At 30.8% G+C, this 22,972-nt stretch overlaps 3 protein-coding genes across 4 annotated transcripts; all 3 read right to left on the bottom strand.

Moving 5' to 3' along the window:
- Window positions 1-3,446: 3,446 nt before the first annotated feature.
- Window positions 3,447-11,253, bottom strand: LOC147804005 (TD and POZ domain-containing protein 3-like). Of its 2 annotated transcripts, none has more exons than XM_087151652.1 (2): window positions 9,981-11,253; window positions 3,447-5,048 (listed from the first exon to the last, which is right to left on the bottom strand). In XM_087151652.1, exon 1 carries the CDS (start codon window positions 11,120-11,122, stop codon window positions 10,043-10,045), a length of 1,080 nt encoding a protein of 359 aa, XP_087007778.1. In that variant the 5' UTR covers window positions 11,123-11,253; the 3' UTR covers window positions 3,447-5,048; window positions 9,981-10,042. The 2 variants fall into 2 exon arrangements, with proteins under 2 accessions (XP_087007778.1, XP_087007777.1); XM_087151651.1 differs by having other exon boundaries at window positions 9,991-11,252.
- Window positions 11,254-11,942: 689 nt separating this feature from the next.
- LOC147804004 (speckle-type POZ protein-like) lies at window positions 11,943-13,588 on the bottom strand. The gene has a single exon (XM_087151650.1). The coding sequence runs from the start codon at window positions 13,309-13,311 to the stop codon at window positions 12,316-12,318; it is 996 nt and encodes a 331-aa protein (XP_087007776.1). The 5' UTR covers window positions 13,312-13,588; the 3' UTR covers window positions 11,943-12,315.
- A 2,503-nt stretch (window positions 13,589-16,091) lies between these two features.
- Window positions 16,092-21,332, bottom strand: LOC147804003 (uncharacterized). Its single transcript, XM_087151373.1, has 5 exons — window positions 20,976-21,332; window positions 19,547-20,159; window positions 17,710-19,444; window positions 17,414-17,493; window positions 16,092-17,323 (listed from the first exon to the last, which is right to left on the bottom strand). The coding sequence occupies exons 1-5, from the start codon at window positions 21,330-21,332 to the stop codon at window positions 16,092-16,094; spliced, it is 4,017 nt and encodes a 1,338-aa protein (XP_087007499.1).
- Between the last annotated feature and the right edge of the window lie 1,640 nt (window positions 21,333-22,972).

The raw sequence follows: 22,972 nt of genomic DNA, 5'->3' as shown, positions 1-22,972 counted from the left end.
ATAAAGGTTTTTAACATCAATTGCTAAAGAGTTTTCTATTTAAACTATTCTCCATATGAAGCCTAATATATGTTGATATTTATTCTATGATTATTATTACAATAACATTTAATATTTCTGTTAACTGCCTAATCAGTAAAGGTTTTTAACATCAATTGCTAAAGAGTGTTCTATTTAAACTATTCTCCATGTGAGGCCTAATATCTGTTGATATTTATTCTACGATTATTACAACAAGAACATTTATTATTTCTGTAAACTGTCTTATCAATAAAGGTTTTTAACATCAATTGGTGAAGAGTTTTCCATTTAAACTATTCCACAAGTATTAAGCCTAATATCTGTTAATATTTATTCCACGATTATTATTACAAAACCATTTATTATTCCTGTTAACTGTCTAATCAGTAAAGGTTTTTAACATCAATCGCTGAAGAGTTTTCTATTTAAAGTATTCTTCAAGTGTTAAGCCTAATATCTGCTGATATTTATTTTAAGGTAATTATTGCGAGCATTACACACGTATAAGTGTTGAGAGTTTGACGACTTTGTTCTTTGTGCAAAATATATATCTGATTCCATGAAACAGAAGATTAACAACAAATTTAATAGTTTAATCATAAAATAAATCTTTTAAAAATTTAAAAGAAAATGGAAAGATATCCCAATCAAGGAAAAGTGGTACATCGTGCCGAAATAGGTTTATACGTTCAGAAGCATCAGTAATTTCTTAAACTCTTAATAGTTTCACTTTCACTGGACAACGTTAAGATCCTCCTCTATTTGTGTTCCTCAGTAGATTATGAAACACAGAGATCGCAATATAAGGTATCTGAGAAGCAAGGAAACTTTAATAATTCTCGAGAAATTCGCATCGGGTGAAATGTTTAAAAAATTCAAGTGTGAAACATATTTAATTGATGCATTCGACAACTCGACCTATAGATTTAAATTTGTAAACAGCAGACAATACATTAAGCGTAGCTGCAAACTTTTGAAATTTTTTAAAATATTTTTTCTATGGTCAGATAGAGTAATGTTTTGCTGATAAAATGTAATTACAAGTCTGACCATGTTAAAAAAATGTCCTCGGAGTTCATATGTATAAAACAATCACAAATTTATTTTGGGAAGATACATTTTGATTTGCAATAAACATTTTTTTTAAATAGCTAGTTTATATCGGGACTATAAATTTCGCTTAGCAGTATACAATTATAGAAAAAAAATATACATTTATTTCGGCATGAAAAATAATTTGATTTTTCTGCATAATTTTATTAAAAAAATCCTACACACATGCATATATAACAGAAATTTATTTATTCATAATTTTTTTTAGGCTATATTAATGATTTGCAGAGGCAGAAGTAAAAAAATTCCCTTTAAATTCGCTTTTTTTTCTAACGATTTTCAAATTTAATTGTCATTTTCAAAAGCAAAAATCCGAATTTTCATCCGATATGTTGTTCTTCAAAATTTATTACTAGCTTCGAAAAAAGCGCAAAAAAAAGTTAAGAAAACTTATGATTCTAAAAATAAACATTTAAATAATTAATAATTTTGAAGTAAACTACTTTCAGGCAAAACTTTCAAACAAGTAAGGAAATATTTAGATTTTAATGTAGAAAAAGTTATGAAATCTCAAATTTAATTTAGGTAGTGTGACTAAATAACTGATATTAAAAACTCTAGATGGCGCTCCTATTGCACAAAGTTTCAATATTTCTCTCTCTCTCTTTTCTTCTTTTAACTAAAGTATGCGCATTAAAGTATTCAAACGATTAAAGTACAAAAAAGAATTACTCAATTCGCCTGAATTAAAGGTAAAGCATCTTTTTGTTCCTTTTCTTTGTGGAAAAAAAAAATTTCGTTGCACATCTTCGACACTTTACCTCTTTAATTTCTCTGAAATGAGGAAAGATCAAAGATATACGAATTAGTAAACGAAGAATTTTAAATCATTAGAAAAATTCTTAAAAATTATTTTTTTCATCATTTCATGTTTATTTAATTGCTTATGTTAAAGCAAATATAAATGAAAATTTTAAAATTTATTGCGGACTTTTCAGATTTAAATAATTTATAAATAAATTGTTTAAACGAGTCAAAACAGTTCCATAAATTATTTTTATCAAAATTTTACTTTAAAAAAATTTTAATAAAAGAGTATTTTCTTGTTACTATATGCAGCAAGTTTAATCAAATTAGATAATTTCTTATGTCATTCCTTTCAAATTGAATAATAATTCTGCTTAGTATGGATTTCTATATATAAAGACAATTTTGAATTTGAGATTATATCAAAGTTATGAAATAATTTTTTCCAAAAGGAATTAATGGGCTTTTCAGTGTAAACTAATATTATGCTTTTGGTGAATGTCGATTCTAAAAGAGTAGCATGGAATTGGCATTATTTATAAAAGCTGTACACTATAAATTACTATCCTATATACACTATAAAATACTATATACACAATAAAATTAAAACTGTATTAAAAAAATTTATTGGAATTATAAATAAATAATATTTTATGAGAAATGGATAAATTTTTAAAAGCAGAAGTTATCAAATGATAAAAATAATTTCTTTAATAATCTGTAATACTTTGTTATCAAAAAATTATATTTAAAGAAAGTTTTACAAAAAAAGCATTTAAAACAGTTGATCAAATCTAACAGACATCAAGATAGTTCTGGAATAAAATATTTTGTGAAGAAAAAACTATTATTTTGTATCAAATACAATGAAGTTTTAGGTCATCAAAATTTAACTATTCTTATTATTTTGGAAATATTTAAAAACACTTAGCTGGGAGTCATGAAATTTTTTCCAAATTTTTGAAATTTTTTCTACCTTTGAAATTTTTTTAGTCGTTTACTGTGATAACACTAGAATTAATTAAATTCAGAGATATTTAATCGAAGTGTTTAACATATATTTTCACATAATAACATTTAGCAAAAGTGTTTAAAAGGATACATTAAAATTAACTTGTGTATAAAAAATAAATCATATTTAACAAAAGTGTTCAGAAGAATTGTACCACAATGCGAATTTTCAGAGAAATTTGTAACATTTCAGAAAATAGATATCGCACATTTTATTGCTATAAAGGCAACAAATTATTGCTATAAAAATAAACAAAAAATTTAATATGGCATTTCAAATCCAAAGGTAAATAAAATAGAACAAATGTTTTCACAAAAAGCTAATCAAATTTAACGGAAGAGTTCAGAAGAGTTAATCAAAATTAAAGCGTATTCAGAATTAACCAAATTTAACAGATGGGCTCAGAAGAATATAACAAAATAGCATGCTGAGAAAAAATAATCAAATAGCAGATGTTTTCAGAAAAATTAATCATATTTTGCCACAGTGTTCAAAAGAACTAATTATATCACGGTATTTCCCCTGATCAGAAGAGTTTATAAAATTTCACAAAAAGAATTACAAACGTTTTATTGCTATACAGCAAAAATAATAGCAAAACTTTCTTTGATACTTCAAATCAAGCGATTAACAAAATCAAACATTTTCCCAAAAAAAGTTAATCTGGTGTTTTTAGAAAAATAGTCACATTTAACAGTAATGTATTCAAAAGAGTTAATCAAAATTAATACGTGTTCAAAAGAATTAATCACACTTAACAGATATGTTCAGAAGAAATAAGTGAATCAGATCGTTCCTCGGCTGTTCAGAAGAGTTAATTAAGTTTCATAAAATAGAGGCCCCCATTTATTGGCATCGTAATAATAATAAGGATAAGAAATAAGTAAATCACATCGTTCCTCGGCTATTCAGAAGAGTTAATTAAGTTTCATAAAATAGAGGCCACCATTTATTGGCATCGCAATAATAGTAAAGATAGGAAATAAGTAAATCACATTGTTCCTCGGCTGTTCAGAAAAGTTAATCAAGTATCATAAAATAGAGGCCCTCATTTCTTGGCATCGTAATAATAATAAGGATAAGAAATAAGTAAATCACATCGTTCCTCGGCTATTCAGAAGAGTTAATTAAGTTTCATAAAATAGAGGCCACCATTTATTGGCATCGTAATAACAGTAAAGATAGGAAATAAGTAAATCACATCGTTCCTCGGCTGTTCAGAAAAGTTAATCAAGTATCATAAAATAGAGGCCACCCTTTATTGGCATCATAATAATAGTAAAGATAAGAAATAAGTAAATTCCATTGTTCCTCATCTGTTCAGAAGTGTTAATTAAGTTTCATAAAATAGAGGCCACCGTTTATGGGCATCGCAATAATAGTAAAGATAGGAAATAAGTAAATCACATCGTTCCTCGGCTGTTCAGAAAAGTTAATCAAGTATCATAAAATAGAGGCCACCATTTATTGGCATCGTAATAATAGTGAAGATAAGAAATAAGTAAATTCCATCGTTCCTCAGCTGTTCAGAAGAGTTAATCAAGTTTCATAAAATAGAGGCCACCATTTATGGGCATCGCACAAAGGTGATCAAAAAACTTCATACGACATTTCAATTCCAGAGAGTCGCATTTATTCATTTGTTCAGTGTGTTTGTGGGTCTGCCCGGTCCCACCATACGTTACCTCATCTCCGAAATACAAGTAATCAACATCCTTTACAGTGACAGAAATACCCTCGTATTTTTTAAAAAGAGTTCCATCTTCATAGTTTATTTTCATGTCTACCAGTAATTTCATATTTCCAGGCACATCAGAGCTATGCACTTTTTCCAATATTGGCGAGAAAATGGAAATGCTAGCATTACAATAAGGGCATCTAATGAGCTTGTAATTAAGTTCAAAGCGGAATTTGACATTTAGGAGAGGGATTGGCGAAAATTCAGGGGTCAGAAATTTCTTGCCATTTAGAGCTAAAAGGTTGGTTATTTTCCAATAACCGTAGTATTCTTGGCACAGAAGATGCTCTTCGTTTGTGGTCGTGATGATAGCAGCCATGATCAGTTGAATGTTTTCAGTTGCAATTACATCGACTGAAGCAAAAATAGAGATTCCTAAATTAATGAAGGCAGATTCAGGATGTAGAAGAATCAAAGCTGGAAAGAGACAGTTGGAAAATCATGTAATTCATAAATTAAAGAACGTATAACTTTTTTCAGTTAATGATTTAAAGATGGTATGGCGTAACTACCACTATAAATGTTAAATGCCAGTTCACTAGTATATAACACACGTTTTTTTAATTGAAGGTTCACATAGTCGATATTAATATTCCCTCAATGATGATCTGCTGGCCTGATATGAAATCGTCAACATCGAATGATAAACCACATTAAACAGTTAATTTGATTAACGCTCAAAAATAAATAAAAATCCGATGAGGTAAACAATAGTCTTCCGGATCAATAAGCAAAATTGAAAAAATAATGAGCGAAATGATATATATAAATAAACAAAAAAATGAAGAAAAACTATTATGGATAAAATGATATTTAAAAGAAAATAAATAAATAATAATAAAAAAAACAGTATAAATAAACTAGTGGTATCCGTTCATCGAATTCTATTACAGATAAAATTCTGGAAGGAGAGTAATATGGCATAACTACCACTATAAATGTTAAACAGCAATTCACTAGTATATAACACACATTAACATGAATGCGTCTTGAGGTGCCTATTGATAAATGAAGGTAGATTTATTCGATATTTCTCTCTTCATTGGGTAGTTTATTATTAAAATCTTAAAACTCAGCACACAAAATGTTTTATTTTGTACGAGCAAGCACTTTTTGTTCGTTGAAAAAGATTAATAAATGAAATCGATCTTCTAAGATAGAATCCTTTATTTACTTTAATTATAACTTATTATTAAAATCAATTCCCTTGATTACAGCTTAATATTAAATTTATCAATGGCGTCAAAAGGTATTACACTTTTTCTTTTCTTTTAAAGAAAAACTTGTTACGATTTGAAATTTGTTTTAAAAACATTTCTGTACAAGAAATTTCTATCTTTTATAACATACGTAATACAGTCCGCTATTTGAAGAGAAAAACAGTCGACTCTAGAATAAGTAACTGAAATCAAAATAATTGTCCATTATAAAAGAAAAAGAGGTCCGTTTTAACTAACTTTCCCTACACTTCCGCTTTTTACTAAAAATATTTTTGACTCAAATTATACGCAGTAGCCGCAAAAATGTAGTACAAAGAGTTTAATTTGGAAAGCATTTGAGCTTCTTAGTGATAATTTTGCTTTTTGTATTTTACTTGAAGACATTGTTTCCGATGTTGGTTTATTTTTTTAATACTAATTCGTATAAAACCAATATGCCTGACAAATAGTTCAAAAGGTATAAGGTTTTTTTTTGTCGAAAAACGATAAATTAAGCAACTGATTTTGCTATCTATACAAGTGAGGCATTGAATATTTTTTTAAAAGTTGAATCAGATAAGAATGTACACAAGTCAATAAAACGAATAGTCTATAATATAATAGTCTATAATAGAATATAAAATGCTTTTTGTGTAAAAAAATAGTTGTTTTGGCATGTACAACGTACAAAATAAAGATATTACTCTGAATAATTTTAGTTTTAAACATTGTATTTTCACGAACTAAGTGTCAATCTTAATGGTTCTTGGGGGTGACTTCAAATATGTGCTAATTGATTAGTGCTAACTATTAATCAAGATACGATATCAGGCATAAAACGTATTTTCTCTGAATAAACACGTGTTTTTTACATATTTTGATTTATGACCTTCAAAAATGGGGTTTGACAAAATTTAGAAAAAATTAGATGAAAAATTGGGGTGCTGGGAAACTATCTATATTTGGTGTAGTCCTGAAAAAAGGCCAAGCATGATCACCATAACAAAAGAAGTAATTTAAGATAACCATCAACTAACTACGTGATTGACAAGAGAGAAATACTTGCTAACATTTGCCAAGCAACCAATTTGAGACAATAAAAAAGAAAGAAAGAAAAATTGAAGCCTTATCATTCATCATTTTGAGTTAGCTTAGGAAAACTTTTTTTTTATTAAATGATTAACAGAATGGTTAATAGAATTTACAGCATGTTGAAATAATGTTGCTATTGAGAAAAAATTAAAATTTTCATAAAAGACGCAAACTAAAATATTATAAACGAAAAGTATTTCATTGTGAAATAAATAAATTATTGTACCTTAACATGACAGAAATTGAAATAAATTTATCAATAAAGTATGATATGAAGTTATCTAAATGAATTAATCCCTTAAGCATGAAAAAAGTCTCTAAATTTCCCAAAACTCATAACATCTTTAAAGTGAAATCTTTTTTTTTTTTTTTTCTGTTAAAACTAATTTGTTTAAGCATAAACAGTGAGGATATTCTTACTAAATTTCATTAAAACAATATATTACTTTAATTTTAAGAATGCTAATTAAATACAGATTTGACACAAATTTACAAAAGCGTTTTTATCATATTTTAGATAAATATTCATGAAATTGATAACTTACGCAGATACAGTTCTAAACTTTTTAAAAAGCAAAATTGGTATATACCTGATGATAAAACATCTAAACTATAATTATAGTCACAGTTTAAAAAAAAATTTACTTCGATCATCTCAAGCAATCAAGCCTTTTGAAAAAAAGGAATTTTGATTGCACTAAGTAAATCATGTGATAACGCTTTTTAATTTATTTGGGTTTCTGCTCCATTTCAGAATACTTCTGTCATTAAATAATCCCACTTTTAACCGAACTTATTGGGTTTATAACTTATTTCTTTTTCTCATCGCTAGCTTTTCATATTTATATTACATGTGATGGATTAAATCGCATTATATACAAATAAATAAGAACGCAGTAAAGATAGCTTGGATAATTTAATATCTATAAACTGAACTAATAACGCAATTGTTGGTTTTTCCATAAAATTAATACCGTAACCTTTGATGGAACTAAAAATGCTGAACATGATTTATACTTTTTTTAAAAACTACTTCAAAGGGAAAAAATACTATTCAAGCATTGAGGAATGCATCAAAAAAAAAATTCCATTTACCGATTCCATCGCTATCTAATGAAAGGATAGTAGGGGTCTGACAGGATTATTTTATGAGGTCAAAAATTACTCATTAGCTCTTGGTTTAAAAAGTTAAAAATTAAATTAATGATTTTTTAAAACACTAAGAGACTTCGCCCCTACTCGCTCCGTTCATCAACACCGTGAATTCTTCTCATTCATCTGTTTTTTTTTTCTTTAAAAATCGATGTATCATTATGGTTTTTTTTATAGAACGTTAAGATACTATCATTAGATATTCAATGTGGTTTGTTTTTTTCATATTGAGCATTGAAAATTATAATTTTGTGAATGAAATATGTAATTATTATAAATGTAAGGAACTGTATTATAGATGTAAGAAGATGTTTGACTGTTTCGCAAAAAGTTAAACTTGAAATAAAAAAATTAAACTTTTTTTTCCAATGCCCATCTTTTTAGAATGACCCACCTGGGCATCATGCAGGCATTTGAAGGGCAGATTTGTTGGCTACTCTTTCAGGGGCACCACATTAGGTGGGCCAACGTTGCACCCACAGTAAGGACAAATAATACAAAGATGGAAAGAACAGCCATCCCTTGCCCGGGAATCGAACCCAGAAGCTTTCTGATGCAAGGCCAGTTCCCTAACTATTCCTAACTCCTTAATTATTGAGCTAAATATTTGAAAAAAATTTAAATTAAGTATTTGAAAAAAATTTATAAACTTACGAATACAGAATATGCGACAAAATATAAACAATAAACGAGAAGCAATTCTGCGCGTTTATTGCATAAAATGTTTTATATTTTTTTAAAAACTTCAATACGAATGTTAAAGTCTGACTTACGGACAATTTCACTCTATCATTTTGTATTAGTAATTTTTGACATCAACCTGAATTTGAGCTTGTAAAATGATAACAGAGAAAAAAAGGAAATAAATATTATATCTCATTATATCTCATCATTAATATCTTCTGAAATACAGCAGATTTGAGCACAGAAGCCATATAATTAATTTCTTTTATTAAAAACAAAATTATCTGTTGGAAAATATCGCCTCGCAGAATAAGCAGCTGTATACTTTCTAACCGGAAGTAGAGCAGGTCAAGAACTCGAAATTGTTGTTTATATTTATATTGAAAACATCACCCATGCTCTTTATGTAGATAAGCAATTCATTATTCAAATTGATGCCAGCGACTTATGTATGAGGATGTTTTGACATAATATAATGAAAGGGGGAACGAACATCTCATATTATACTAAAGCAAAAAGTATTCTCTTGCTGAAAAAAATCATAGCACAACAGAAACGAAAGTGCTTGCATTATTTTTGGTGTAAAGAAATTGCATTATTATACCGATGGAAAATCTTTCTCAATTCAAACTGTTCAAAATCTGATCCCCGCTAATGTGTTGATACTTATTCCTTCAAAATTTTAAATTTTAAAATTATTCATAAAGCTGGGAAATAAAATAATAACGCGGATAGTTTGAGTCGAGCTCTTTTAGGCTTAAAAAAAATTATACTAGCCATTGCTAATAATTTGCATAAAATTGTGGGTTAAAAATCAAAATAATCTTACTATCAATACATATTTTCATCAATGTTATATTTTATGTTCTATATTTTATTTTGTAAATACAATGATTAATATTTTCTTTATTGCCAACCGGACTATGTACCTAGCCTTGCATCTGAAAGGTTCTGGGTTCGATCAAAACTAAACTTTTTAGGAAAATAATATTTTTAAAATTAAATAAGGAATCCCATTAGCTTTTAAAATATTATATTAGGTAATAATAGAATTATAAAGTAAAAAAATAACAATATATGATGAATAGAAAATATATCAATGTAATATTACTTTCTAAATAAGTAAAATTATAGATATGAAATTCTGATTTTATATACCAAATAAAAAAAAAAAAAAAAAAAAAAAAAAACTCACTCAAAAAGCGAAAGGCAATTTACTTACAAATACTTACTAAACTCGAATTACAATTTTTTTTTTCTTTTCTGCGATGCAATAACTACTGTTCATTCACCTTTAAGAATACAATTAACTGTAACTTCATATCCAATTGCAAGATCAGAAGCAATTAATTCTTTCCATTCATCTTTAGATATCAAATCCTGGATGTGATTGGCAGCAAATTCTTTAGATTTCCTCTTTAGACTTTCATCACCATTAATATACGCCAACTTTAGAATTTCACACACTCGATCCAGATTCAAATAAGAAACGACAATGCCAGAACATTCTCTTTTCAATGTTTGAATTTCATATTTACTCGCCAAAGTATAAAGTTCTGTCACTGTGGGAAAAGATTTGTCTTCAATTTCGCCTGAATACAGATATTTCAAAAAGCAATCGAATACATCGTAAGGTACATCACTAATTAAAATGCAGTTGTTTAAGGACTCCAAAGTACCATTAGTCGCCATTTTCAAAAAAATTGGCGAGTGAGCAATAAGAATGGATTTATGGGCAGGTATAGTTTTGTCGCCAATTTGAAAAACAATGTCACTAGTAAAAAATGATCGATACACGTGACTGGATTCACGATTAAATTGCCTCAAATTGTCAAGGGATTGTGACTCCTGTTGATATAATCCCAAAGGAGTGACATAATCATAGAACTTTAAGTTGCATTTCATTGTCAAACATTTACCAAGCATCTTTTGGAAATGTTCGGATTTCATAGACTTTCCGAACAAGTTTAAATCAGTCAGTGGAAAAACTACATCCTTGAAACTGATGAAGTCCATTTTCTGCGCATTAACAGAAGGCAAAGTTTCCCATTTTTGAAAAAGAGAACCATCAGAATATGTTACAGAGACGTCAATATCCATATTCAGCGACGATGTTAGCCCAGAGCCAAAGAGTTTGATCAAAGCTAATTTAAATAAGACATATTCTTCTTCATTTACTGTTGGTACTTTAATGCTTTGGTAGAGTATTTCGAAACAAAACTTGACATCAACATCGGATAAAGGAAAAAATCCGGGTGTTTGGAGTTTTTGGTATTTCTCAGAGTTGAATGCTATTTCAAACACAATTTTATATTCCTGAATAGTCAATTGTTTCGTATCAAAGGAAGTTATTTTTGCAGTCATTTTTTTTTCAAACAAAACACCTTAAGTACGAGTAATACAAATCTACTTGTTACTGTAATTCACAAGAAGTATATTTTATTTTAGATAGGGAGTTTTATCTTAAGACACGTACATACATGACAAGATATGAAATCCTCCTACCCAATTATCTCTTTTATCAGCATTCTGCACCAAGTTTCAAAATCAAGGCCTCAAGCTTCGGCAATATTTTTATCTCAACGATAAAAAAATCGACATTTTTCTGTTAGGTAGACATTAACAAATATTTATTTATTTCCTTGTTTTAACGGAATATTTTACTCTTTATGTTTGAAGTTTTTTGGGATATTCTTTAATATAGTACGAGGTGGTAGTTAGTAGTAAGATTATATATAATAAAACATATTACTTCAGTAATGTGATTTGAATTACGGACTTCATCCGTATTCATCATAAAAATTAATTATGATTAATCACTTCACCGAAGTCATTTATATCGGAACTGTTAAAAGTAAAATTGATTAAAATATATAATCTAAATTGATTAAAAAAATTAAATTGATTGAAATAAATTATTTAAATTGATTAAAATAAATCATTGAATTATCTAAGTGCTTCGAATTATAAAATGAATCATTGTAGGGTCATCAGTATAATTGATTATAAAACATATCATTTCACTAATGTGATTTGAATTACGAACTTTATCCTGTCGTTAACATCAAAATTAATTATAAATAATCGATGCACTTTACTGAAGTAATTTATATCAGAACTGTTAGCAGTAAATTTTATTAAAATAAATCATTTCACCCAAGTGCTTCGAATTACAAACTGAATCGAAGGTTATCAGTATAATTTATTATAAAACAAATCACTTCACTTAGGTGATTCAAACTGATGCAACTTATTTGAATAAATCCATTTTATTTCAATAAATTAATTTGATTAACACATTAAAATCATTGATTCTAAGTGGTTAATTTTCTCTTGAAATAAGAGATTTTATGTAATTCACAGCAAAGTTACAGATTTTTAACTTAAGTGATCTTAAATGTAAGTAAAATAAAGAATTTCACTGTCATTTCAAAACTATAGTATTTAAAACATCAATATAAATAATAGTAAATACAATATTATAATGCATTCGAAAAAAAATCATACTCTCTCTCGCAATCACATTTTAGTTGTATACAAAGAGAGTAATTAAATTTTTATTTCGGAAGAAAATTAACAGTGACATCATACCCAATCGACGGATGAGTTTTAACGAGTTCTTTCCAATCTTCTCTAGGAACAATTTCTTTGATGTGATTGACCGCAAAATTTACCGCAGCAGTTTCTAAGTCAGAATTAGTGAAGCTGTAGGCCAGTTTGAGTATTTCACACACTAAGTCTACAGATAAAATAGAAATTACTGCATCAGTACACTCAACCTTCAAAAATCCAACATCATATTTATCCACTAAGTAATAAAGTTCTTTCAGAGAATCCCAAGACTTGTTTTCAAGCTTTCCACCATACAAAGATCTGAGGAACAATTCAAAGACTTCAGGTGTTGCATCCGTAATGATAACGCTGTTGGTCTTGGATTCCATGAAATCGTCGGTCATCATTTTCATGAAAACAGGAGAATGAGCAGAAAGGATGATTTTGTGAACAGGAAAGGATTTATTGCCTACTTTGAAGACAAAATCAGTCAACACACTTTGTTCGTAGATTGACTTCAGATTTCTTATAACATCAACACATTTGCATGATTTAATTTCATTACCTGTTGTGATATGTGATGTTTGATCTTGATCCAAAATTGTCATTTTGCATTTTAAAATTAAAGTTTTATTACTCAATTTTTGTAAATGTTGCCATGGGCCAAGCTTAGCTCGAATAACGTCTTTAAAAGTAACGTAATTTATTCCATCATTTAAAACCGTACTTGGATATTCCATAAAAATAGATCCATCTGAATATTTCACGACAACCAACACTTTTAATGTTGGTGAGATTCCAACATTAGAGAGTTTTACGAGTTTCAGTTTGAATAAACACAAGTTGTTATCGTGCGGTACTTCGTGATACCATGCTTCGAAACAAAATTTTAAATTTTTACCAGAGAATGGCGCAAAAGTTGGCGTTACAATAGTCTTGATTTTAATAGGATTATCAGGTGTAGATATCGTCCATTCACCTTCGTATTCATTCTTAGCCATATTGGTATAAAAGTTTTGATACCAATATTTGAACGAAACAACTTACGAACAAATTGATGCACATATAGCGAAAGTCCAAATCAAATAACTGTATATTTTTGAGACAATGATAATTGAAAGCTGATTTACCCGGTAATAAAAGTTATCTTACGGAAAGAGCTGATAAAAAAATATTGCGTCAAGGTGAAAAGCACATACATTGTAAAACGCAACCACCTCTAAAACAGAACCAGCATTCAGCGTTGTGATGTGAGATTGAGCTGAAACGGATTGTAATTTCATCTTAATTGCCAAATTCCTTTCTCGATTCCTGTTTCATTTCTTTTTCTCACGAATAAAATAGAGCCAATAATTTTTTTTCACTTAAAATTTGACATTAAATGAGCATTAAAAACTAAGAAATAAATAATCTATTTAATAACGATTTATTTAATCAACCCTTTTAAATTTTACAAGCATAGTTCAGAAAGTTTTACTTTTTTTTTTTTACTTTGCTTCAATCAAAGCAGATCTATTCGCCTCCCTATCGCATTACTGCATAACATATAACATTAATTTTATTTTTATTTTAAATTTTTTAATATTTGGAGAGCATAATATATTTTGGAATCTAAGCATAATTGCATTTCATATTAATCATTTTAACTAACATTTACTATATTGTTAAAATGATTAATACGTAGCATGAAACTAATGTAACAAACATGATTATATTCATTTAAAAAAATAAATTATAGGCATGGCATAAATTAATTCTTTTATAGTAAATTTTTTTCTCCAAGAAATTAACGTTTTATTGGGAAATTTCAGCGTACAATTTTGATAAATATCAGTGTTATGAGCCGGCATAGCCTGGTTGGTAGGGCACTGGGCCCACGTCCCAGCGGTCGTGGGTTCGATTCTCACCGGCAGAAGACTCCCCGTGTAGTAAACGGTGACTGATGCACATTAAATCTGTCGAGTCTCAAAGTCTCCATGTTCCCATAACAAATTATACCTCCGGGGGTACTGATCCAGAAGTTTCCTTGTCTTCTGGATTGGTTTAAAATTACAAGGGTACGGAGTTGAACATTAGTTGTCGTAAGCCTAAAATTGGGTTGGCTTTTCAACGACGGTTACATAAAAAAAAATATCCGGGGATAGAGCGTTTGCCTCCCAATGAGGTGAACCAGGTTCGAATCCCATTGATGGCTGGTCTATACGAATATCGCATTCGTCTTGCATCGGCGACAGTGCTGACGTAAAATATTCTCAGTGGTAGACGGATCATGGATGAAGAGTCCCCTTTTCGTAAGGCTAATTGGGGGAGGTTTCCGTATTTTTCCTCTCCATGTAACGCAAAAGAGGGTTATTTTCATCTAAAAGTCCTCCACGAAGGAAATTTTCTCCCAATACTTGATCCGGGAGTTCCCTTATCTTCTGGATTGAGTTCAAAATTACAAGTCCACGGAGTTCAGCATTGGTAGTCGTAAATCCCAAAATTGGATTGGCTGTTCAATGACGGTGATAAATAAAATATCCGTGCTAGGAGTCGTGGTGGCTCAGGGGATAGAGCGTTCGCCTTCCAATGAGGTGAACTGGGTTCGAATCTCATCGATAGCTGGATGATACGAATTCTGCAACCGGATTCTAAATTTCTGAGAAAATCAAGGTATTTTTTGAAATTAACATTTCGACACCATACATAAAATGATTGACATAAAATGATTGGTGATAATCATACTATCAAAATGTGAAGTAAAACTACCGTTTGCTCCCCGAATGGGTAACAAACGGCAGTTACATCACTTAAGGTAGTATCATTCATATTATCAACATTCATAGAAGAACGCTCATAATATTCGTGAAGAAACAATCCATCAGAAAAATCAATTTTCACGCTAATAGTTGTTTATAATGTAGGAGAGATATGAACAGCAGAGTTTCGCAAGTTAAAATTTGAACAAAGAGTTATAAAGAATCATTCTATTATTACCCAGGGAGCAAAATAAGGTTTATTTTAACTCAGAAAAAACCCTTTAATGTAAACCTAAAATGGTTTGTCATGCGATTTACGTGTAAAACTTCTAACCTTAAAACCATCTGCTCACAGATCTACGCATATTACCCTAATCCGAAACCTTGGAAAATAACCTTCTATATAAAAACCTTAAATAGATGTTGACTTTGGATTTTCAAGGATGAAAAAATCCTTTCATGAGACTAGTCCCAAGGGTGAAAATAATCTTATATCTAGGTAATTATAAGGTTTCTTTTCGCTAAGTCTTGCATGCTCAGCTAAAATCCACCTTGTCACGAAATTTTAATGGACTAAGCAATTTGATCCTATAGCTAGTGTGACGTTTGTTAAAACGTCATTATGGACCTCAATGATCATTTTACCTAGGTGATAATCCTTTTTAAAAAGTCTTCAAAAATAATTTTTAATCTTCTTAGGATGCAAGGTTTGAAACTGCAATATTTTTGCTTTATTTGAAAAAAGGTTCTTAGTGCAAACATTTTCGCGACAATCAAAAGAAAATCTCGACACAAGTGTCGGAGCTAATAGAGTCAAATGGACTGTAACGTTTGGTAATTTTTTATTGAATGAGAAAAGAACGCTAGAAAGCTACGCTTGGCGCATTACAATTTCGCCAATGAGGGCGTGGACATCCCGGCCCCCATTGAAATATTCTGACATTTGAATGTTTCAATAATCATAAAAATAACAACAATCAAAATACAAATTTAAGCAATATTAATACAATTATTTTTTCACATTTTGAATTCAACATATAAATTTAAGTATTGTTAACAATTGGTAATACAGCAATATTTGAAATGCTTCTTTTGAAAATTCCATGAGGTGTGCGTACGAAAATCACACGGACATTATCATCCTTACCGGGGATAATTTCAGAAATTCGTCCTATAACCCATTTACATATAGGTAAATTGCTTTCTTTTACCAGAACCATCATACCTGGTTTTACATTTTGTTTTTGAAACAACCATTTTGATCTTTGTTGTAAATGACTGAGATAAGAGTTACACCAATTTTTCCATATTGTTTGAACAATTTTTTGAGTTTTCTGCCATCGGTTAAGCAAATTTTCTTTAAAATCAATCAAATTTTGCTCAGGAAGTGCATTAATAGCTCTTCCAATTAAAAAATGTCCAGGAGTTAAAATTTCATAATTTTCTGGATCAGATGACATAGGAGAGAGAGGACGGGAATTAAGTATACCTTCTATTTGAATAGTTATAGTTAGAAATTCTTCTATTGTTAATTTCGTAGAACCAATGGTTCTTTTAAGGTGATACTTGAATTGTCCGACTCCTCTCTCCCATAATCCACCAAAATTTGGTGAACGAGGGGGTAGAAATTTCCACAGTACTTGCTCCGATGAAAGGAAACCAGATAAATTATCTTTTTTAGCATTTAAAGACTTTAAGAATTTGCTTATCTCAGCCGAAGCGCCAACAAAATTGGACGCATTGTCACAAGATATAGTACAACTTTTACCTCGGCGGGCAAAAAACCGTTTAAGTGTAGCTATTAAAGCACTAGTTGTTAAATCAGACAATAATTCAAAATGTACAGCTTTAGTGACCATGCATATGAATATAGCTACATATACTTTGTTATATAACCCCTTTCTCTGGTTACGATATTTAATCCAAAATGGACCACACAGGTCAAGTCCTGCGTTCGAAAAGGGTGGGCTAGGAATCACCCTCTCAGGAGGGAGATCACCCATTATTTGAGAAGAGACTGTTGGCCTTATTTTAAAACACTGCACACAATCGTGCACAACTTGACGAGCTAATTTTCTGCCACTAATTGGCCAAAAAATTTGTCTTACCGTATTTAATAGTCCTTGAGGACCAACATTCAAATCTCTCAAATGAAAGTAAGAAAAAATAATCTTAGAAAGTTTATGACCAGGTGGTAATATTATTTGATGAACAGAATTATAATTCAAATTAGAATTGGTCAACCGACCACCAACTCTGAGCAAACCATCCTGATCTAAAAATGGATTCAAAAATTTCAATTTACTATTTACAGGAACAGGCTTACCTTTTTTTAAGGCTGAGATGTCTGCAACAAAGTACTCACCTTGCACCTGTTTTATAATAACATTTCTGGCTTTATCTAATTCTTCTACTTTGAGAGGACCCCTAAATTTATTAACATTTCTACAATTTGAAAGAAACCTAAAAATAAAGGCTAAAATTCTTATTAGTTTCAGAAAATTATTTGTAACACTTAGGCATTTATCAATAAAAGAGTCATTTTTTATAGTCATTAGTGAAGTCGCTATAGGTTTCAGATCGGTAGAAAAGAGTTCATCACTGAAATGAGTTTCAACTTGAAAATTTTCCTTATTTAAAAAATCGGGACCTGTCCACCACAGTTTATTGGATCCAAGGGTTGTAGCGTCTGAGCCTCTGGAAATGATATCTGCTGGGTTCATTTCTGAAGGTACATGTCCCCAATCACAATTAGACGTAAGTTGTTGGATTTGTGAGACTCTATTACTCACAAATGTTTTTAAAAGGTGAGGCGAAGTACTAATCCACGCTAGCGCAATAGTTGAATCTGACCAGAGTTTGATATGATCAAATTTAAGTTTCATAGCCTCTACGACCTTTTTCACAAGTTTTGAAAGGAGTAGACAAGCAGACAGTTCCAATCTAGGAATAGTCATAGTCTTGATTGGTGCTACACGCGACTTGCTGCAAAGAAGCTGGCTGAAAGATTCATCAGGATCTGCAACTGTCTGTAAGTAAATTACCGCTCCAAATGCTTTTTCTGAGGCATCTGCAAAACCATGCAGAATAAGTGTGGAAAATGTCTCCTTCAAAACACAACGAGGTACTTGAATAGTTTCTATACTATGAAGTGTTTTAATGAACAAAGTCCACTCTTGGGCAATAGGGGATGGTAACCTTTCGTTCCAGTCTAGCTTGTGCAACCAAAGCCGTTGCATAAAAATCTTCGCTTTGCTGATGACTGGACCAAGTAGACCAAGAGGATCATACAAACGGGCAATTTGAGATAAAACATCTTTCTTAGTAACATCTGATTTTTCCGTAACTGCAACTTTGTAGAGAAATGTATCCCTTTTATTATTCCATCGCATCCCTAAAGTCTTCACTGTTGCATTACTGTCACGATCAAACGAAAAGTCTCCCAATTCTGTGTCTTGTGAATCAAAGTTAGTACACCATTTGTGTAATTTCATTCCTCCCCTTCTAAGTAGTTCAGTTAAATCTTGCTGAAGCTTAATACATTCATTTAAATTAGAAGTACCGGTAAGGCAATCATCCATGTAAAATTCTTCCATAACAACTTTCGATGCCAAAGGAAAATCCTTCTCTTCATCCTTTGCTAATTGTTGAAGAGTCTTCTGTGCCAAGTAAGGAGCACATGCTGTGCCATACGTAACGGTTTTAAGTCTGTAGGATTCAGTAGGCTCAGTTTCGTGATTTTTCCAGAGTATTTTTAGAAATTTGGTTTGTGAAGGCAGTATTTCGATTTGTCTAAACATTTTCTCAATATCTGCGGTGAAGGCATAGATGTGTTTTCTAAATCGAAGCATAATAGAGAACAGTTCATCTTGTATCACTCCTCCCTTGCATAACAAATCATTCAAGGAACAGCCATTTGTAGTTTTGGCGCTTGCATCAAACACTACTCTAAGTTTAGTAGTTTTGCTATCTGGTTTTAAGACACCATGATGAGGAAGGAAATATCCACAACTGTCATCAAAATCAGAATTGTCTGCTATCCTTTCCATATGGTTCAAAAGTTCATATTCCTTTAAAAACGAAACATACAATTCTTTCATTGCAGGATTACTTGACAAACGTTTCCATAATTGATTAAGTCTTTTTTCAGCAATTTGTTTTGAATCTCCCAACGGTATGTTGTTTTCACTAATATCCTTCCTAAATGGCATCTGAACTACATATTTCCCATTAGTTTTTCGATAAAACGAGTTTTCAAAAAGTTCGTTGCAATAATTTAATTCTGAACTGACGGGAGTTTTTGTTTCGTTTACATCTTCATTTTCCCAAAAGGAAGTTAACGCCTTATCAAGATTTTCGCTTTCAACAAGTAAAAAACACGAATCGTTAATTTTCTCTAAATTAGAATTTAAGTTGTTCGCAACTCCCGATACAACATGACCAAAAAACGTTTCAATTAATATTAATTGGGAATCTTTAATTTTAATTTTATTCGTACCCAATAGTTCGAAGAATAATTCTGCTCCTAAAAGAGCATCAATTCGTTTTGGTTTATTCCAATTATTATCGGCAAGTTTTATTTTTTCATATAAACTTAAATTCGATATGTTTACAAATGTGGGTGGAAGAACCGCAATTTTTGGAACTATTAACAAGTCTAAATAATAAGATTTATTATTTTCTTCATTTGTTAACTCGGTACGAACAAATGATTTAGCTGTAATGCACGAGTCATTAACACCAGAAATCGGAACATTTGTTTTTTGTTTCTTTAAACCCAATAAATTAGCAGCTCTACTGCTTATTAAATTTGAACTTGAACAGCTATCTAAAGTGGCTATTAATGGTCTAAATATTCCCTGCCCATCTTTAATATAAACAACCGCTGTGTTTAAAATCACGCAATTAGCATTTTCGTTTTTATTCGTAAACAAAGTGTTCGAAGGAGTGAAAGGAGGGGAGAGGGGTGACAAGATGTCCGTCTCCCTTTTCTCTTCTACTGCTGTATCAAATGTAAATGACTCATTTCTCATATTTTCATGAAGTAAAGAATGATGATCTTTGCTTTTACAAAAGCAAGTGTATTTAGACATGCAAGGATTAGGAAAGTGCTTATTTAAGCATGAAAAACACAAATTATGAGTTTTTACTATTTCAATTCGCTGATTTACACTCATTCGTTTGAATTTATCGCATTTATAAAGTTTATGGCTTTCCCTACAACCTAATAAGCATGGGTTATTCAATTTCGATTTAATTAAATACATTTTCTCTGTATTTGGCCTTGAACTAAAATGGGGCTTCTTTCTTTCCTCTTTAATATTAAGACCTTGCATAATTCTAGAACGTTCTTCCAAAAAACTTAGAAAATTGTCTAGTTTGGGTATTTCGTTTTTCGACAATTTCATTTCAAAACTTTTTCTAACTTCTGGATCGAGTTTTTGGAATAAAATGTGCATAATCAATGTATCTGATAGTTCATTTGATTTAAATTCAAGCAAGTTTAACGCTCGTAAATTACATTTAGTGTTATCGATTAGTTGCATGAGCTGATTAGGAGAGTCAGGGACTCTTGAAAAATTTAATAATTTATTAACATGGCAATCGATAACTGCTCGTTTGTTCTCGTATCTATCTTCAAGTGAAGACCATAAAGATTCAAATGTATCTTGGGCTGACTCAAGACGTTTTGCTTCGCCTTTGAGGCAGCTTTTAAGATAGCACAATCGTTGCGTGTCGCTCAACTCTTTATTATTTCCAATAATAGAATTAAATTGAATTTTAAAATTTTGAAATTCTTCATATTTTCCGGAAAAGAAAGGTAATGGTAAATCAGGAATTTTATATATGTTGGTACATAAAGCATTTGATTCCGTTTCATTAGGTTTATTAAAATCAATATTAGAGAGTAAAATGTTGATTTTTACCTCTATCTCTTCGATTTCATCTTCTATATCTTGAGCAACATCTAGCTTGTCTTTTAGATCAATTTCTTCCGGAAGTAGCGTATATCCTTTAATCAGTTCTGATATCGATGCTTGCAGTTCCATAGCTACTTTCAATTTCTTTTTGAGAATGATGGCAGCGGCGTTTGCATCCTGCTGCGTTAAATGTTCTTCCAAAAATTTTTGGATTTTGTTTATTTTTGTTTTAATTGCCCCACGTTGGCGATTAAGACTTGTTATTGAGTTAATTGTGCTCATATTGAGCTGGTTCCGCTCCAGGTCGCTAGGACCAAAGATGTCGGAGCTATTAGAGTCAAATGGACTGTAACGTTTGATCATTTTTTATTGAATGAGAAAAGAACGCTAGAAAGCTACGCTTGGCGCATTACAATTTCGCCAATGAGGGCGTGGACAACAAGGTTGCCGCAAGGTTGCATGTTTTCTGGGAAGGTTTAATTCATGAATGTCACGTTTGAAAACAAAAATTGTACTTTCATCAATCAGGCCGATGAGGAAAAGAAGGAGTCAATATGTTCTCAGGTACATATAGACAATCTCATGTCAATAATTCCATTCAATCAATGACAATCAATAATTCCATTAACCATTGTATTTCTTTGGAAGAATTTTTTTGCCGTTTTGAAAAATCGAAATTCTGTCTTATTATTGAAATGTCTAACACTGTATCAGATTTTTATGCAGCTACTGATACAACCTATTGATATGACTTTAGTACGTATCATGTTAATTATAGTTAGAATCTATTACACATATTAAAGTTAATTTAAATTTTAATGATTTGCTGTTGTTGTTGTTAATTCACGTCGCACTAGAGCTGCACAATGGGCTATTGGCGACGGTCTGGGAAACATCCCGGAGGATGATCCGAAGACATGCCATCACAATTTTGATCCTCTGAGGAGGGGATGGCACCCCCGCTTCGGTAGCCCGACGACCTACGCGCGAAGTCGAGCACTTTACGGTAGCACAGTTTAACGAGTGCCAATACCGCACACCCCCGGTCCCTACGCAGACTGATCCAAGTGGACACCCACACGCACACTGACCATAGCCAGTGATGCTTGACTTCGGTGATCTGCTGGGAACCGTGTCTTAACGATCAGTCCACTGCGGGACTTTAATGATTTAAAATAGTCTTGATTACATATTGATACCATAACATTAAGTAATACAAAAGGGGGGGGGGGGAGAAGCAAAGATTACTCACCAGGGAGTCATATCTAAACCTAGGCACCTTCCAACACACAGGCAACCCCTACAGCAAGAGGGAACTTCGCCAAACTCACCCTTTGGCTCACTTAATCGATGTTTTTGGCGCACTTACTATTTTGTGACTCCTTGCTCTGCATCACTACTTACAATTACTTTGAAACTAATGAAATTTTTAAAGACAGAAGCATTAAAAACAAATGCACTTCTTGAAATCAATTATCAATGACACTATCTTTAATAATCTTATCGATAGGTTATTTCTATAAGAGATAGATTAAATTTGCGTTCTTAGAAGGTATGAATATTTAATAGAAGCAGCAAAAAACATCAGACTTTCTTTTCAAAATGAATGCATTAGATGATAAGATTTTTAAGAATAGAAACTTGGAACATTTTGCAAGCATAATGGCATGCGTAGAAAACTAATGAAACACAGGAAACGTTTTAGAGATTTATTTTTTTAAAGACATATTGGCTTTGCCAGGAAAAGTGTCATTTTTATCTTTTAAAAAGAAGTAAAAAAAATATAGGAGTGTATAAAAAGTAAGGTAAAACAACGTTCAAGAGCACAAAAAATTTATATTTTTTGTGCTCTTAAACGTTGTTTTACCTTACTTTGTATTTCAGCACAAAGGTCGCCCTTATGTGTATTTATAGGAGTGTATGTTCCAATAAAAAAAGTTTTGATTAAGGAATTTATTACATATACTTTATATCTTAAATTATATGTATTCCTTCGAATTATA

The sequence above is a fragment of the Parasteatoda tepidariorum genome, chromosome 9 (genome assembly GCF_982258835.1).
Source record: "Parasteatoda tepidariorum strain Cologne lab strain chromosome 9, Ptep-v5.0, whole genome shotgun sequence".
Taxonomy (NCBI): Eukaryota; Metazoa; Arthropoda; class Arachnida; order Araneae; family Theridiidae; genus Parasteatoda; species Parasteatoda tepidariorum.
Note: the sequence above shows the minus strand (reverse complement) of the source record. Positions and strands in the feature narration are given on the sequence as shown.

Bases quoted from the DNA above. Each gene is read 5' to 3' on its own strand.
- LOC147804005 (XM_087151652.1), bottom strand. From the start codon at position 11,122: ATGACTGCAAAAATAACTTCCTTTGATACGAAACAATTGACTATTCAG.
- LOC147804004 (XM_087151650.1), bottom strand. From the start codon at position 13,311: ATGGCTAAGAATGAATACGAAGGTGAATGGACGATATCTACACCTGAT.
- LOC147804003 (XM_087151373.1), bottom strand. From the start codon at position 21,332: ATGATCAAACGTTACAGTCCATTTGACTCTAATAGCTCCGACATCTTT. The intron at 20,160-20,975 runs GTAAAAATCAAC...TGCTTAAATAAG, and splicing joins ATGAAATCGAAGAGATAGAG to CACTTTCCTAATCCTTGCAT. The intron at 17,324-17,413 runs GTGAGTACTTTG...ATCCATTTTTAG, and splicing joins TATTATAAAACAGGTGCAAG to ATCAGGATGGTTTGCTCAGA.